This window comes from Gracilinanus agilis, chromosome 1, assembly GCF_016433145.1.
Source record: "Gracilinanus agilis isolate LMUSP501 chromosome 1, AgileGrace, whole genome shotgun sequence".
Taxonomy (NCBI): Eukaryota; Metazoa; Chordata; class Mammalia; order Didelphimorphia; family Didelphidae; genus Gracilinanus; species Gracilinanus agilis.
Window position 1 is genome coordinate 384,496,565 of NC_058130.1, and position 16,601 is coordinate 384,513,165.

At 38.3% G+C, this 16,601-nt stretch overlaps 1 protein-coding gene across 1 annotated transcript in view; it reads right to left on the minus strand.

Annotated features, from left to right (window-relative positions):
* RAI14 (retinoic acid induced 14) overlaps positions 1-16,601 on the minus strand; it is a 187,611-nt gene that overhangs the window by 140,395 nt on the left and 30,615 nt on the right. The window contains exon 2 of the mRNA XM_044664409.1: positions 5,268-5,349. Coding sequence (XP_044520344.1) covers positions 5,268-5,303 — 36 coding nt within the window. The 5' untranslated portion in view covers positions 5,304-5,349. The remainder of the gene's footprint in view (positions 1-5,267; positions 5,350-16,601) is intronic.

Here is a 16,601-nt window from a genome sequence, read left to right on the forward strand (position 1 = left end):
TTAAAAGATTCAGGGATGCAAACCATTTCATTATGTTTTGTTTCTACTTTTAAATAAAATTAGAGTCCAATAAATGAACTTCAATTTATTTATTATCACTGTATTCCTTTACTTATCACTTTAAGATCCTTGTGACCCAAACAAACTTGGTATTAAAAACTTAAAGGTCCAACTTTATTTCCTCCCCAACCCCCACCCCAGACAAATTAAAATTCATTACAAACTCTTGGCACAATTGGATTTTCAGAACCAAAAAAAAAGTATTCAAAGGCAAAATTAAAGTCCAAGTGATATTCCTCATTTTTTAGAAGAAAGCTCCCATTGTAAGTGAATTGATGCTTCACTACAGAAGATGGCAAATTTCATGATTATTCCAGGGTCATTTTGCAAGATGAACAAGACATTGTTTCTATAACAGATTTGTCCTTAGGTAAATCACAAGAGAAAAAGAGTTGGCTAGCTGAGATTCATTGCTTTGTTGTCATAAAAGGAAATGTAATATAATGGGCAAAATACGAGATCAAAATCAAGACACTAGAATTCCAATCCTAACTCTACCAATAAATTTACTGTGGAACCAAGGGCAAGTAATCTCCATGGGCATCAGTTTCCCCCTCTGTAAAATAAGTTAACAAGCCGAGTGTTGCCCATAATTCTAGTTTGGTGAGGCACAAAGGGTCCTTTGAACTTTAATGGGCTATGATCATCAGATGTATATACTTGGTTTGGCATTATGAATGAGAGAACAGATTGTCACACAAAATTGCCCAAGAGGATCATCCTACCCCAGGATGGAAAAAAGGGCAAATCAAAGTTGTCATGCAGCTCAGAGTATAGCTGGGCTGAGATAAAGAATCTTCTAGGTAGTGCAATGGATAGGATCCTAAGGGTGAAGTCATGAAGTCCCAAGTTCAAATCTTGCTTCAGACACTTAGTAGCCATGTGACCCTAGGCAAATCACTTACCCTTTGTGTGCCTCATTTTTCTCTACTGTAAAATGGGGATAGTAATAGCATCTCACAGGGTTATTATGAAGATCAAATGATAGTTGTAAAGCACTTTGCTTGTACACAGAGTTGGTATTTAATAATTTGCTTATTCTGTATATCTTGTACAGAATAGGAGTTTAAAAAATGTTTATTAGTTTGGATTGTATAATTGTCCAACCTATTTTAGAGAGTTAAGAATCAAATGAAATAATAGAGAATACAAAAGCATCAACATGCATGTTCAGTGCATTTCAAATACCAGGCATAAATAGGCAATGCTGCCTAAAAATAACAGAATAGTAATCCTTAGGGGATGGAAAATTGGAAAATATATTATGCTTAGAATAATGATATTGTACTTCAGAAGGGAAGATATTCTACTCTAACATGAGTTTAATTTATAATAATTATTATTTTATTTGGTTAATTGTTAATTTTTTGTTAATTTGTTTATTTAATTGTTAATCACAGAGCCTCCAAGGGTTTAATTTCCTAATGTTGCTTGGCCATGGCCTGTCATCATCAGACCCCAAATTCTAATGATATCCATTCCACACTACAGAGCTCAAAGTCCACTTCATTCCACACACAACATTCAGATAAACATGTCCACATCACCAAGGACATCAGACAGTTTACACCAGGGGATGGCACATAGATTAACTCACTAAATGCCTAGGAAACAAGAGTAGCAAAGTGACCTTAATATGGTCTACGTGTATGACTTTCTTATGTCTATCTTTCCCTTTTATGGCAGATGTTAACTTGAAATCTGTGAATTGGGTTTTTTATTTAACATTTTGATAACTATATTTCAATAACTGAATTCCTTTGCAATTCTATGAATTTAAAAACACTCTGCAAAAGGGTCCAACACTTCGCTAAGTTGTCCAAAGGGGTCCTGGGACAGAAAAGTTAAAAAGCTCCTCATTTATTTCTAGGTGATAGATCATTAACAATCTGGCCACATGCTTCATACCCATGCTGAATAAATGACATCAAAGCAAACAATAACTGTTTCCTCTTCATGAATGAAGATATGTACTGCTGTCCTCTTCATTTCTTACCCGCCAAGAACACAAAAAAACTATTTTGGAGGTAAACATTTTTCAATTACATTACACAAACATGGGCAAAGGAAATTATATAATTGATAATTAAGTTAGTTCCCTAAGAGCTACCATCACACAAGAAAGCACACATTTGGCCATTCATTCAAATGAATTCTTTTTCATCTTATTTTCTGCCCTGAGTTGTCCTGATGACCATATTTTCCTGTTTCAGATATCCAAATCCAATCCCAGAGACCCATATTGGATATCCATAGTACTATTTGGCTGGCATATTCCCAACTAACAAGTTGGCAAGCCACAATAAAAGCTTTCTTAATTACCACTATCTCTCTTTTAGAGTTGAGTGGTTTGACTGGGCAGTAATTTATGGGCAAAATTATATAATTAAGATTCTAGCTTATAGTTGTGTTATTTCTTCTGTCTTCTTTTCCCTTAAATTACCACTTAAATTTCTCTTTTTAACTTAAAGTACTGAATACTATAGTACCTTCTGCCATCAGCTTCAGAAGCTTATACTACTTAACCTCCTAGTATAGATTTAAGCATTCAATTAGGATCAGCATCAGACACATTACTGCTGCCATTTAAAAACTTTTAGCCACGTAAGAAATACTGCCATCACCTAGCCTACCGACCAGATGATGGCTTGCTCCCATAGACTTTAATAAAATGTGAATATCTTTTGAATGTAGAAATTGTTGACAGAATGATTTATATTTCTATGGTTGTTGGAGTAGGAAGATTTTTCTTTCTAATTACCTCTACCCTTCTTAAGGCAGGTATTTGATCATAGGCTCATCAGAGGAATGCAAATTTAGAGCTGGAGGATCCTTAGAAATCACCTAGTCTAACTTAGCACCTAGGTGACATAGTTTATAGAGTGCCAGGTCTGGAGTCAAGGAGATTCATCTTCCTGAGTTCAAATCTGGCCTCAGCTACTTACTAGTGATATGACTGAAGAAGTCACTTAATCCTGTTTGCCTCAGTTCTTGATCTGTGAAATGAGCTGGAGAAGGAAAAGGCAAACAACTTTGGTATCATAATGTGATGGAAAATATATTGTATTGGAAGTTACTAAATCTAGGAGGGGAAGTCTTAGCCTTTCCACTGACAAGTCCTTGGAGAATATGAGCTGTGCTAAGAGCAAGAAATGTTGCTCTGTATAAGAGAGGGTCATACTCATCTGTATAACAGAAGGCAGTCTCGCTATTCTCTTAAGTTCCTTTACTATCCAAAGTTATGCAAATCAATTCTCCACTGCTCAGTAAACTCCAGTGGCTCCCTTTTACTTCTGCAGTCAAATATAAACTCCTATGTCTGGCATTTAAAGCCCTTTACCAGCTGACTCCAACCTACCTTTCCTGCACTCTATAGTTAGCCAAACTGGCCTTCTAGTCATCCCTCATATAAAACATCCTACTTTCCATAGTCATACTTTTTGCATTGGAGGTGCATTCCACGTTCTCCTCACCTATTTCTCTTAGAATCCTTAATTTCCTTCAAAGTTCAGATCAAACAACACTTTCTCTTAAATGAGGCTTTCCCTCACCTGTTTCTAGTGCCTTCCTCCCCAGATTATCATGGATTTATTTGAATGCATCAATGTTATCTCTCCCAAAAGAATGTAAAGCTCTTTCAGGGTTTCATTTTTGTCTATATTCTCAGCACTTATCAGACTTCTTTGAACTTGGTGGGCACTTAATAAATTTTTCTTGACTGAAACATCTGAAAATCAGAGCAACTAGGCAGCTAAAATGCAGTTACCTAACAAACACCTTTGGTGGAGAATCCATCAGGGCTATAAACTGTATGTCAAGATGTAGCCTCAGGGGATGGGATACTGGCTAAGGAGGGTGTGTGTGTGACAAAAGACTACAATCTCCACCTATTGCATCAATGCAGTTGTGTCCAGCTGTCAAATATAATTCATGGTAAAGCAATAAAATCCAGGGTTCAGAAACACCTTAATTACACAAGGCTTAAAGATTGCTAAGCAAGCCTCTTATTCAAGTGCGGCAAATATAAAGCTTCCATCTAATTCCCTTCTACAGACCCCTCCCAGCCAAAAGATCTGTTCAGGGCATTTGGAATGCAATTTGTACAAGAAGTATAAATGGTGCCAAATGGGAGCCCCAACAGAGACTTCTCAATAAGATTTCTGAAGTGACCTTTAGAAAAATGTTATCAGTTTTAATTCCTCTGAGAAAGGTCCTTTCCTGTTTTCTCCCCAGGGACTCAATAGTAGGACGACTGATCCATTACTATTTTTTGTGGGATGTGCCTGACAAAAATCAGAGGAATGTTTGATTGCTTTAATTATGATCAATTAAAATAAATTGATTAAGTCAAATCAATCTCAGTTTCCTGGCTAAGGCCAGAAGTAAGACCATGTATTTCTGACATTAGTCTATTCTCATGAAAACAACTTCCTTTAAAAGGGATCCCCAAATATGTTTTGCTGGATAATACATATATAATCCAGATTGAATTACCTGTCAACTCCAGGAAGGGCGAGGGAAGAAGAGAGGGAGACAACCTGAATCATATAACTTTGGGAAACTTATGTGGAAGTTTGTTAATAAAATAAAGGTAAAACATAAAAAGAAAAAATAAAGAGGACCTGAGTTTTTTGTTAATTAATTAATTAGTTAATTAATTAAGAGGATTCCCAAGGGGTGGCCAGCTGGCTCAGTGCATTGAGAACCAGACCTAGAGAGGCAGCCCTGGATTCAAATCTGGATCTGATACTTCCTACCTATGTGACCCTGGGCAAGTCACTTAACTCCTATTGCCTAGTTCTTATTTTCCTTGAACCAATACATAACATTGATTCTAAGACAGAAAGTAAGGGTTTAAAAAAAAAAAAAAACTAAGTTAAAAAGACCCCTTTCAAAGGGTGGCTTTAAGATGCTGTCGAGTTTCCTTTTTTCTTTTAATAGTTACACTTTTCTAGCTTTCTCTTAAGGTAGAGACCTTATGTCTAAGAAAGCTTAGGAGAGCCATATTCTCAAACAAAAAGAATTCAACATGCCATTCACAAAGCTCACTCTGAAAGGGTTAGGGAGAGGTGGTGGTGGTGGCAGGAATGCTTCTGTTCTCTGGAGTTATTAACCTAAAGCCTTATCAAGGTAGGAGTGAAGGATCAGTCTTAGAGCACAAGCTAACAGAGGCTGAGCAGCCAGACTGTGAGTCATAGAGTACTTACATCATTCTTCCTGAACTTTGCTTTCAAGCTCTTCATGTTTAGCCCATTCAGCCTTCCCAAGGAAGAAAAGATTTTTCAACACCTAAGCGAAAAGAGAAAGGAAAAAGTAAGTTTCTAAGATTCCAAATAAACACCATCTGTGACCTCAGGTCAGATTACATATCTCTCTCCGTCTCTGGCTCTCTTTCTCTTTCCTATGCTGGGAAATTCCACTTTCATATCATCACTTGGACCTAACTCCTGTGGAACCTAAAACCTACCAAAAACTTAAAGACTCCTAGTATTCCCCAGCAATTCAACTATTATACTAATTTAAATAAAAAACTATGCCTTGTGCTCACATTAACAGCTAGCATTTATATAGTATTTTAAGTAAATTTTTTGCATATTATGTTATCTGAATTGATTATTATAATAATCCTGTGAAGGGAGGTATTACTATTATCTCCATTTTTACAGATGAGGAAACTGAAGCTAAGAAGTGAAATGACTTGTCAGGGGACACACAGCTAAGTCTCAGGCAAGATTTGACTTCCCAGTCTTCTTGATTCCAGATCCAGTACTCCATCTACCGACCCCACCTAGCCACCTCTTGCTCTAAGAGAATGCTACTTAGAAGTATGAATTCAGGGAGAGCTTCCTGCATAATCCATTCACAGGCCAACACTGTGCAAAGTTTCAGTGAATCTTAAGGTCATTCTCTAGCTTGTATAAAGAGATTCATTGCTGTTTTCTTTCTCTTTTTTTCAATCACAAAGAAACAATTTTCCAAAATTATTTCCTAACATTTTGTGACTCAAATTCATTAATGTTTTCTGAAACAGAAACAAGTACAGCATGAATTTAAGCAAGTATGAAAAAAGTACATTATTGGGTCTACCCAAAGAAACAAAACTTCAGAGTTTTTGCAAAATATTATTTCTATTCCTATTGCTAGTCCAACTTCACATTCTTAGTACTAGAATTAAGCTGCTCTGTTTCTTTTAAAGGAGAAAAGAGGTTTGTATTCCAGATCCCATTCTTTCCTGATCTGATCCTGCTGGAATGCTAGTCTTCCATCTATAAGGTACAATTAAGTAGAAAAAAAAAAGCAACTATATAATGACCAAAAGAGGTGGCACACTTCATATTATCCCCCAAACCCTAATTGTGCCATACTTTTTCCAGTCAAATCAACAATTTTTTTTAATCACTATGTGTCGAACCAGCACTTGGCTAAGTGCTGGAGATACAAGGAAAGGCAGACAGAGTCTGTGCCTTCAAAGTGTAAAAGTGAAATTTGGGAGATGTCATCTAAAAGTATATATATTTTCTATGGACACGGGGAAATTATCAAACTACATTTCCCGTGGTCCAACAGGTTTCCGGTTCTAGTTCTTTGGGCGTGGGGAGGCCTATGTCTCCACGCAGAGAAGAGTTTAAATCTCCTGGGTTAGGAGGGAGTGGCCTCTTGGCCAGCAGACTCGGGAGGAGACAGGAGACAATTATGGCTAGGCGGCAAATTTTGAATTCTTATAAGCACGTGGTCTAATAACTTTATCTATCAGCATGGCTTTAATTAAATTACTAATATATATATTTATAGCAGCCTTTATTATTTTTAATCCTTATAAAAGGGTCCCAGGCTAAGGGCAATCAAGGAGACAGCATAAAAACAATCAGGTACAAACAGGACACATATGGGACAAATTGGAAATACTCTTAAAAAGATGCTACTAGCAGTAAAGGGGACTGGGAAAAGCTTCTTATAGAAGGTTAAGATTTTAGATGGAAACTGAAGAGAGCCTGCTGGCAAAGATGAGGAGAAAGAAAATTCCACACATGGGAAACAGCTTAAACTCTGTGAAAATGCTCAGGGTCAAGAGTATAATGTTCAAGGAACAGTCAGCAGGCCAGTGTCAATGGATTGAAGAGTACATGGAAGAGAATAAGGTGTAAGAAGTCTGGAAAGGTTACAAGGGATCAGATTAGGAAGGATTTTTCAAGCCAAATAAAAGATTTTGTATTTGATTCTAGAAATACTAAAGAACCACTGGAGTTTACTGAGTATGGAGGTGACAGGGTCACACCTAGGCTTTAGGAAGATCAACCTGAAATCTGCCTGAGAATGTATTGGAATGAAGAGAGACTTGAACAGGGAGACCAATCAGCAGGATATTTCAATAGTCCAGGCAGGAGGGGGATAGGGCCTCACCAGGGTGGTAGCAGGGCCAGAGAGAAGGGTGTATATACAAGAGATCCTACAGAAGTAGAAATGATAGGACTTGGCAGCTGACTGGATATGGGGAAGGAGTGAGGAGGGGGGTGGTGTCAAGAGTGTCACCTAATTTTTGAACTCATCAAAAGATATGGTAAATGTACAATTCATTTCCTAAGAGAATTCTAAATGTTTGAATAGTAATAAATTAATTACAATGAAAAGTTATTTGGAGAGTTCATGAGTTTTCCTAAATAGGAGATATCAATTTAACTGTTATTCTGTCATTTTTCAGTGTAGTCCAACTATTCCTGACCCCATTTGGGATTTTCCTGTCCAAGAAAATGGAATGGCTTTCCATTTCCTTCTCTGGCTCATTTTACAGATGAAGAATGGAGAAAAAACAGGGTTAAGTGGCTTGCCCATGATCACCCAGCTAATAAGTGTCTGAGGAAAGATTTGAACTCAGGAAGAGGAGTCTTCCTGATTCCAGGCTCAGCCCTCTGTGCACTATGGGTGTCCCCTGCCTGCCCAATTTAACTCTACCTGTAAGTGAAAAAGATTGACTCTAGAGTCACAAGATCTGGGTTCAAATGTAAGCTTTTGATGTTTTCTGCAGACAAATTGTTTTACTTCTCAGTTTACCCATCTGTAAAATAAGGAGGTTGGGCTAGATGATTCTCACATTCTCTTCCAGCTCCTTATCTATGTTCCTGAGATGGTAGTTTTGAACAGATATCAATCAAATGTTTACTCTGGCTATTAACTGTCTACTTTAAAAATAACTTTTAAGGTCAGATTAAACTGGGCAACATGATGATTTGGGATACAGAGGAAGTAGGTAAAATGCTTTACGTCTGTGATCATGGAGAAGTCAAAGTCTGAGCTCCTTCACTTAATCCTTCCTTCCTTCCTTCCTTCTCTTTTTCTTTCTCCCTCTCTCTGTCTCTGTCTATTTGTCTGTCTGTCTCTCTTTCCCTCCCTCCTTCTCTCTGTCTCTCCCTACCTTTATCATCTTTTGTCTTAGAACTAACAGCAGAAGGGTAGTAAGGGCTAGGCAAAGGGGATTAAGTGAGTCACCCAGGAAGCTAGGAAGTATGTATCTAAGATCACATTTGAACTCAGTTTCTCCTGTCTCCAGGTCTGGCTCTCTATCCACTGGGACAATCTAGCTGCCCCTTAGAATAATTTTCTTTGTGTAGCCTTTGTTTTCATTATAACTCCTTTCTTAAGACAAGGTCTGCATTTGGCAAATGGTATGAAGGACGGAAACAGGCATTTATTTGGAAAGCAGAACCAATACATTACCAGTGATGGGCAAACTACAGCCCGTGGGCCAGATTGGGGGGGGGGTGTGTGAAATGTTCTATCCAGGTGCGAGATATTATTCCTAATCTGACGAATACAATGAGTAGGATACACTACAATGTTGAAAGAGTTGCCTTAGAAACAGACTGACAGATGAGCATTTCCTTTCCTTTGGCCCCCTCTTTAAAAAGTTTGCCCATCACTGCATTAGACTTTTGGGAAGCAGTGTGGGGAGCTCCTTTCCAGAAACCTCTCCAAATAGATAAAAAAAAAAATGTATCAACCCTAATCCTGATGGGGAAATCCAGAAAAAGTCACAAAGTTACTTTGAATCCTTTGCTCAGCCTAGGAGAAAAACAGGGAAGTTTATAGCCACTGGGGATTGGGTCAGGCCAACAGCATGCATGGAGTGAACACTTCAGTGTCCAGGAAGAGGCTGTGTACTAAAGCAAAAAGTGGTCCCAGATCCACAGGGGCACTGCAACAGAGACTGATATGAACCAGCAGCTTTGGTGAGAACGATCTTGTTCTTTGTCACAGAGCCAGGGCATAACGACTAGAGGATCTGACCAGGGGAGTGATGTTCCTGAATAGGAAGGCTGTGGGCTATGTATGGAGAAAGGGAGAAATTCAGAAGCTAACAGCATCAGTGATGAGGCTCAGGCACTAGGCTCAGGGCAGGGACTAACTTCCAGCATCTAGCCTAGCCTGAAGAAGAATAACCAGGGCAAGAATCCAAGACCAAGGAGAAGCCTACAATTCTGCTGCTCTGATCAATACAGCTTTCCAGCTGGCTCTTACATAAACCCAAGCCTGGGTCCTGGAACTTACAAAACTCAAATCAAGGGAGCAACAATTAGATTTGGCTCTTGATCAGACTTCTTTGGGAACATTGATAGTATGCAGATTGCCAGTCTGTCCCGGAGATCCTGGAATAGCCCAACCCTCAACACCCCAAGAAAGCCATAGCATGACTAGATAGGACCTTCCCTCCAAAAGTGTGGCAGAAGCCAGTCCTAATGTCATGTCAGGGAGTGGGTGGGAAGAATGGGCAAATTATGAGCTTTTTGGTGATAGGACAAAGCAAAAATAAAACATCCACTAGTCACTTCCTAAAAGAAATCCAAAGGAATATTATGGCCCAAATCTGGAGCTTTCAGATCTAAGAAAAAAAATACTGTAAATAGTCATAAAGAAAGATTCAAAAGTACTGAGAAGCTACAGTAAGGATCATGTAAGATTTATCAGCCACCACTTTAAAGTAGTGGAGAACCTGGAATATGATATTCTAGAAGTCAAGATATGGGCTTATATCCAAGAATAACAAGTAAAACTAAGCATAATGCTACTGAGGCGGAAAAAAATGGGCTTCTAATGATACAGAAGACTTCCAAGAATTCTTGATGAAAAGACTAGAGCTATAGAGAAACTTTGATGTTCAAATATAGGTGAAGAGAATAAAAAAGCATGAATAAATAATGATCAAGGACTAAATCAGGATAAACTGCTTACTTTCAAATTCAGGGAGATGCATCCTTTCTGATCCCTAACATCATCTGGGTTCACTGAGGGAGTTCAATTAGACAAGGCCTAAGAATGGTCCTGCTATGTCTTGATGACTTTCTTTTTTAATAGGAAAAAAAAGGAATATACACTTTAGGGGAAGGGAAAAAAGAAGGCTAGGGGAAAATTTATCTCACACAATTAGGGTTTAGACTTTTATACAAACAAGGAGGGGTGAGGAAGTAATCGAAACTTAAACCTCATTATTACCTGAACTGGTCAAAAGGAGGAAGAATCATACCTGTGTAATGCAGTTGTGCATACATGCATAAACAGCTGGGTTCAGAAATACATTTCATTTAAAAGGGAAATGGGAGAGAAAGAGAAGGGGGAGAGAGAATTAGAGGAAGAATAGATTAATGGAAAGATTTGCTCTCAACAAAAAGAATTCTAAGAATGTATAAAATTTTTATAGCTCTTTTTGAAGTGACAAAGAATGGGAATCAGAGGGTGCACCCATAAACTGAGGAATTAATCAACAAGCTAAACTACTGTACTGAACTTTTATCAACATGCTAATTAACCAGGATTCCATAGGACTAATGATAAAATATGTCAACAACTTCATGATAGAAAGGAAAGGGACTCAGAATACAGAATTTTTTTGGACATGAGCAATATAGAAAGTTGTCTTTATTAACTATATATTTGTATAATGGATTTTGTTTTCTCGTGTTCTCAGTAGGAAAGGGGCTGGGTGGGAGGGCGAGAAGGCATAGATCTTGAGTGACTAAAACAATTTTTTTAAAAAAGGAAATATCAAAAAAAATAGAATAGCACAATATCTTGTAACTCATGTATGCAATGTCTCAATGGGCTGTGAAATGTCTTACCTCCCAATATCCTGTCTAGCCACTCTACCAGTAAGGCAGGGAAAGAATTTCCCAAGCTGCCAATCTTTGTATTTTTATATTTAAAAAAAAATTTTTAAGAGTGCTGCATGATGGAAAGTTCATGTTACTTTCTGAGAAGTGAAATAAAAGTGCATTATTCCCTTGTTTGTTTTTTTTTAAGTATTCTCTATATGCCAGGCACTATGCTAAGCACTTTATAGTTATTGCATCATTTGATTCTCATGACAACTCTGGGAGGTGTTTTGTTATCCCCATTTAATGGATAAGGAAACTGAGGCAAGACAGTTTAAGACTTGCCTAGGGTCACATAGCTAAGTAAATGTCTGGGGTCAAATCTGAACTCAGGGTTTCCTGACTCTAGGCCTAACACTCAGTCTACTATACCACATAACTACCTCTATTTAAATGAAATCTGTCTTTGTCATCTTGAAACACTTTAATGTTAATCTTTTAGATACTCTATTACTTCTAACTCTTGGGGTTCCCTTCTATCTACTGCTGAAAAAACAGTATCATTTTTTTAAATTTCATTTTTAATAGCATCATTTATATTTGAGGAAGAGATAAAAACATCCAAGCTTTCCTCAGATTACTGATGAACCTTTTTTATCTTAAATTTGATGTGGAATAAGACCAGATCTGTGAGATGCTGACGGGAACTCCTAGTGTGGGAACTCCCTCTATTAGTGCATCAAATACTTGCTTAGCAATTTAAAGTAGTCTCAAGAGAGCTGCCTCAGGCAATGAGAGGTTAAGTGCTTTTTTTCCCAAGGCCACACAATCAGTGACCAGCAGGGGCAGGACTTCAACTCAGGTTCTCTTGCTTCTTAGACTAGCTCTCTAGCCATTACAGCAGGCAGAGGTACATGAGTGAGAACACAAACACATCCACAAATGCACACATTCCCCCTGCCTCCACCACTGCATCACATAAAACACATCCTCCATACTCCACCATCCCCACACACAAACATACCTCCTTCTACAACACTATACATGCTGTCCCTCCCAAATACACACACAGGTGCTGGCAAAGAATGTTGAGAGTTACTCTCTGCTTCAGGGAACAAGTTCAAGCTGAGCTAATTTACAGGATGGTCATTTTCTAAGTTCATGCAAATAATACAAGGGTATAGAGAGGAATAGAAGAAAGGAAATGTCTTTAATTGGATAATATTTTAACCCTTTCTCTGAACTAATAAGTAGAAAAACTTCCTTGGATTAAATTTAATCTCCTTCCCAGAAGCATTTTCTGGTGGAAAAGCAAACCCCAAAAGAAACCAGAATACAAGCAATGAGATGGAATAGGAAGCAAGAAAAGCAAGGGTTTGAATAACCAAACAGTTTATGATTGTTTTCTGGATAACCAAGAATAAGGGTTACCTTCCCAATGGTCCTAGTTATACTACTTAATTCTTTAGTCTTATTGGAAAACTCAAATGAGATGTGAACATATTTTCCCACTGTAAGAAATATATGGAAGGTAGGTTCATTGTGGTCATTTTTACTGTCATTATTATCATTATCATCATTGTTTCTTATGCAATAAGTGATTCCAAAAAGTTCTCAAGGGAATTTAAGTTTATATGGTCAGGCAGATGACTTTCCTTAACTTCAAAATGAGTATCATTCTGGATCACACAGGTTCATGCATCTCCTTTAAAAATAGAACTTCTTGATAGTTCCATATCATGAATCAAGATAATAAATACGAGGATCAAGGTACAACAAGATGACTATCGGCTGTTAGCTTAGAAGTGGTGGTGGTGGTGGTGGTGGTGGTTATTGTTGAGGTTCAATCAGTTCAGCTGAGCCCATCTCTTTGTGAACCCATTTGCGGTTTTATTGGTAAAGATACTACCATTTCCTTTTCCAGTTCATTTTATAGATGAAGAAACTGAGGCAAAGAGTTAAGTTACTTGCCCAGGGTCACCCATCTGGTGTCTAAGGTCAGATATGAACTCAGGAAAAGGAGTCTTCTTGATTCCAGGCCTGGCACTCTATCCATCGTGCCACCTAGCTATCTTAAGAAATGGTGGGAGGGATTTAAAAAAATGTTTGAATTTCCATTTGGGAGTTACTAATTAAAATGTCCCAATATACATCAACTATTGTAATGCCCCAGAATTAAAAAATAATTAATGATTAATCTGGATGCCAATAAAAATGAAAGGTTCTGTTTTTCCCAATGTCACATCAAAGTTTTTCTGTCAAAATACAGCTGCTTACTAGAATATATTCTCAGCTCCCAATAAATCAAATTTGTTCTCCTTATTCAGTCTCTATTCTACTTCAAGCTCAGACTTCAGGTCTTATTTACATCTGTGTCTATCCAGGAAGGAAGAGAGCAGGCCCTTCAGTCTCCTTGGTCCATCCTTTCCATCTCTCTCTTGGTACACTTTCCAGGCTCCTGTGTGCTGTCCCACCACCCTTTCCCTTTTTCCATATAAGTAACCCAGGCTAAACCCCAAGGAATTATGATAATCAACTTGAACTAATTCCTTTATGATTAACTTACTTCTAGGACCCCTCACCATACCGTCCTCAACCCAGGAATTCTGAAACCCAAGGAGTCTTTTATTCAAAGACCATATTCCATCCCCAAACTCTCGCTCACTGTTTCCTAATTCCCTCTCTAGCACAACTCTCCCAATAGCCTACTTTAAAGCAATTACCCTTTCCACTCTGCTCTGCCTGTTCCATAAGTAACACATTTGCTCTCATCTTAAGCCATTTCCTTTCTCCTTCCCTCTATCTTCTTACACTCATTCAATAAACAATCAAATGCCAATTATGTGCCAGGCTCTGTACTAGGCACTGAAGATACAAGGAGACAAAAAACGGTCCTTGCTCTCAAGGGGTTTATAGTCTAAAGCAGTGTTGGGCAAACTTTTTAAAGAAGGGGCCAAAGGAAAGGAAATGCTCATCTGTCAATCTGTTTCTAAGGCAACTCTTTCAAAGTTTCATTGTATTGTATCCTACTCATTGTATTCATTAGATTAGGAATAATGTCATGTAGTGGGATAGAACATTTCAGGGGGCTGCATCTGGCCCGCAGGCTGTAGTTTGTTCATCACTGGTCTAACGGATACATCAGGCAAACAAATATATACAAATAAGATACATATATGGAATAATGCAAGAGAAGGTGCTAGAACCAAGAGGAGTTCGGAAAGACTTTCTGTAAAAGACAAAATTTAATTAGGAATTAAAGGAAGCCAATGAAATCAATAGGCAAAGGTGAGGAGAGAGAGGGTTCTGGGCATGGGAGACAGAAAGAGAAAATGCCAGGAGCTAAGAGATGGAGTGTGTTGTCCACGAAAGAAGAGGAGGCCTTTGTAACTGGACTGAAGAGAATGGGGAGAGGAGATGGTATAAGAGGACTAGAAAGGTATGAGTGGGCTAGGTTATGAAGGTTTTTGAATGCCAAGCAAAGCATTTTGGTTTTGATCCTAGGGAGTCACTGGAGTTTATTGAGTAGGGCAGCAACATAGAAAATGTTTTGAGAAAATTGCTTCGATGATAAATGGAGAATGGATTGGAGTGAGGAGAGAATTGAGGCAGACAGATCCACCACCAGCTTACTGCCATACTCCAGAGCCTGTACCAGAATGGTGGTAGTGTCAAAAGAAAGAAAGAAGCTTATTATGATAGAGTTTGCAAGAGTGAAAAACGACAGGCCTAGAGGCAACAGACTGGAAATGGGAAGTAAGAGATAATAAAGAGTTTTAGATGATTTCTAGGTTTCCAGTATGAGGGTCTAGGAGATTGGTATTGTTCTCTACAGTAATGGGGAGGGTGTTGTGGTTAGGAGAAAAGATAATGAGTTCTCTTTTGGACATATTTAAGACTCAGTGAGACTGATGCCCCGGAGATGACACAGCTTCCCTGCTACCTTTCCCAACACTGACTACATTTTCATCCATGATCTGGCTTTCAATGACTGGTCCTAGAAGGGATGTCCTCAAACTCCTTACTCCTCATTGACACTTCCAGGATTTCCTTCTGTTTTTATTACTCAGTAACCTCTCCATTTAGGAAAGGTTCATTCAATCTATATTCATCACCCAATAGTTAAAATTAGCTTTCAGCATACTTTTATTCCTTTCTCAAAAAGTTGTATGGGGGGAGGGGTCTCTCCTCAACTCCTTCCTTCATAGGAGAATTCAACATATATATCAATATTCTCTCAAATACTCTAGCCTCCCAGTTTTTTTCAATTTATTTCCCATGACCTAGTTCTCCATCTCACCTCAGAGGTTTCATGTTCATAAACATGAGCATAGAGAGTTACTTTAATCATGATAAGTTGTCATTCCACCTCTACTCTAGCTTTGTGACTTCTGGCCCTTTCCTAAATCCTTACCACACCCTCCAATCTCTCCATCCACCCCACCCCTCTGGTTTTTTTTTTTCCCCAGGCCATCATGCAGGCACTCACTGACTATATTCTACTCCTATTCCTATCTCTTTGTGAACCTGTTTAATTCTATCATGTTCTCTTCTTGAGTCCCTTACCCCCTAAAATTATCAATGATCAGGCCCTACAAAGCACTAAGCTTGGTGTTACCATTAGCATCTGCTATCTTCACTCCCTACTCACATGTTGAAAGGAGGTAAAATAAAAATTCCAAAATCATGGTGATAGGATCCTCTATAGATTTATATTGCGTAATCTCCACTAGGCCTTACAGGGGCTAGGTACTCCTTTTTAGCCCTTCGTAGCCAACTCATACTATTCCATTCACCAAAATACCTTTTCATGTCTCCTTGAACCTTAAGTGGCTCTTTCCCCACTATCTTAGCTGAGAATTATGCCTGATCATTTCACTGAAAATACAGAAGACCTTTTGCCTCTTATTATTCCCTCCTCATACCACATTAATCAGATGGTTCCTACCACTTTCTTATTCTTCACATGTCTCACAAAAAGTGGTAGTCCTTTTCCTTTCCAACATGCTTCTTCTTCATGCTCAGTTGATACCCTTACATTTTATCTTCTGAGGCAGATTGTACCCTCTATCAACCCCACTCTCTCATTTATCTTCAGTCTCCCTGGTCTACTGGTCATATCTCTACTGCCTACAAACAAGTCTGTTTCTCCCCTATGCTTAAAAAAGTCTCACTTAATTCATCCTCACTAGCTATCATTCTAGAACTTTTCCCTTTTATGGCTAAACTCCTTGAGAAGACTGTCTATAATCCATGCCCTCTCCTCTTAAATCTCTTCTTAACTTTCTAGAATCTGAGTTTTGATTTCATTCAACTGCTCTCTTCAAAGTTACTAAAGAGATCTTACCTACCAGATCTAACAGTCTTTTCTTAATCTCTGTCCTTCTTGAGCTTTCATTGCCCAACATTCTCTTTTCCTTGATATTCTTTTTTCTTCTTCTTTCTTTTACTGGTTTTCAT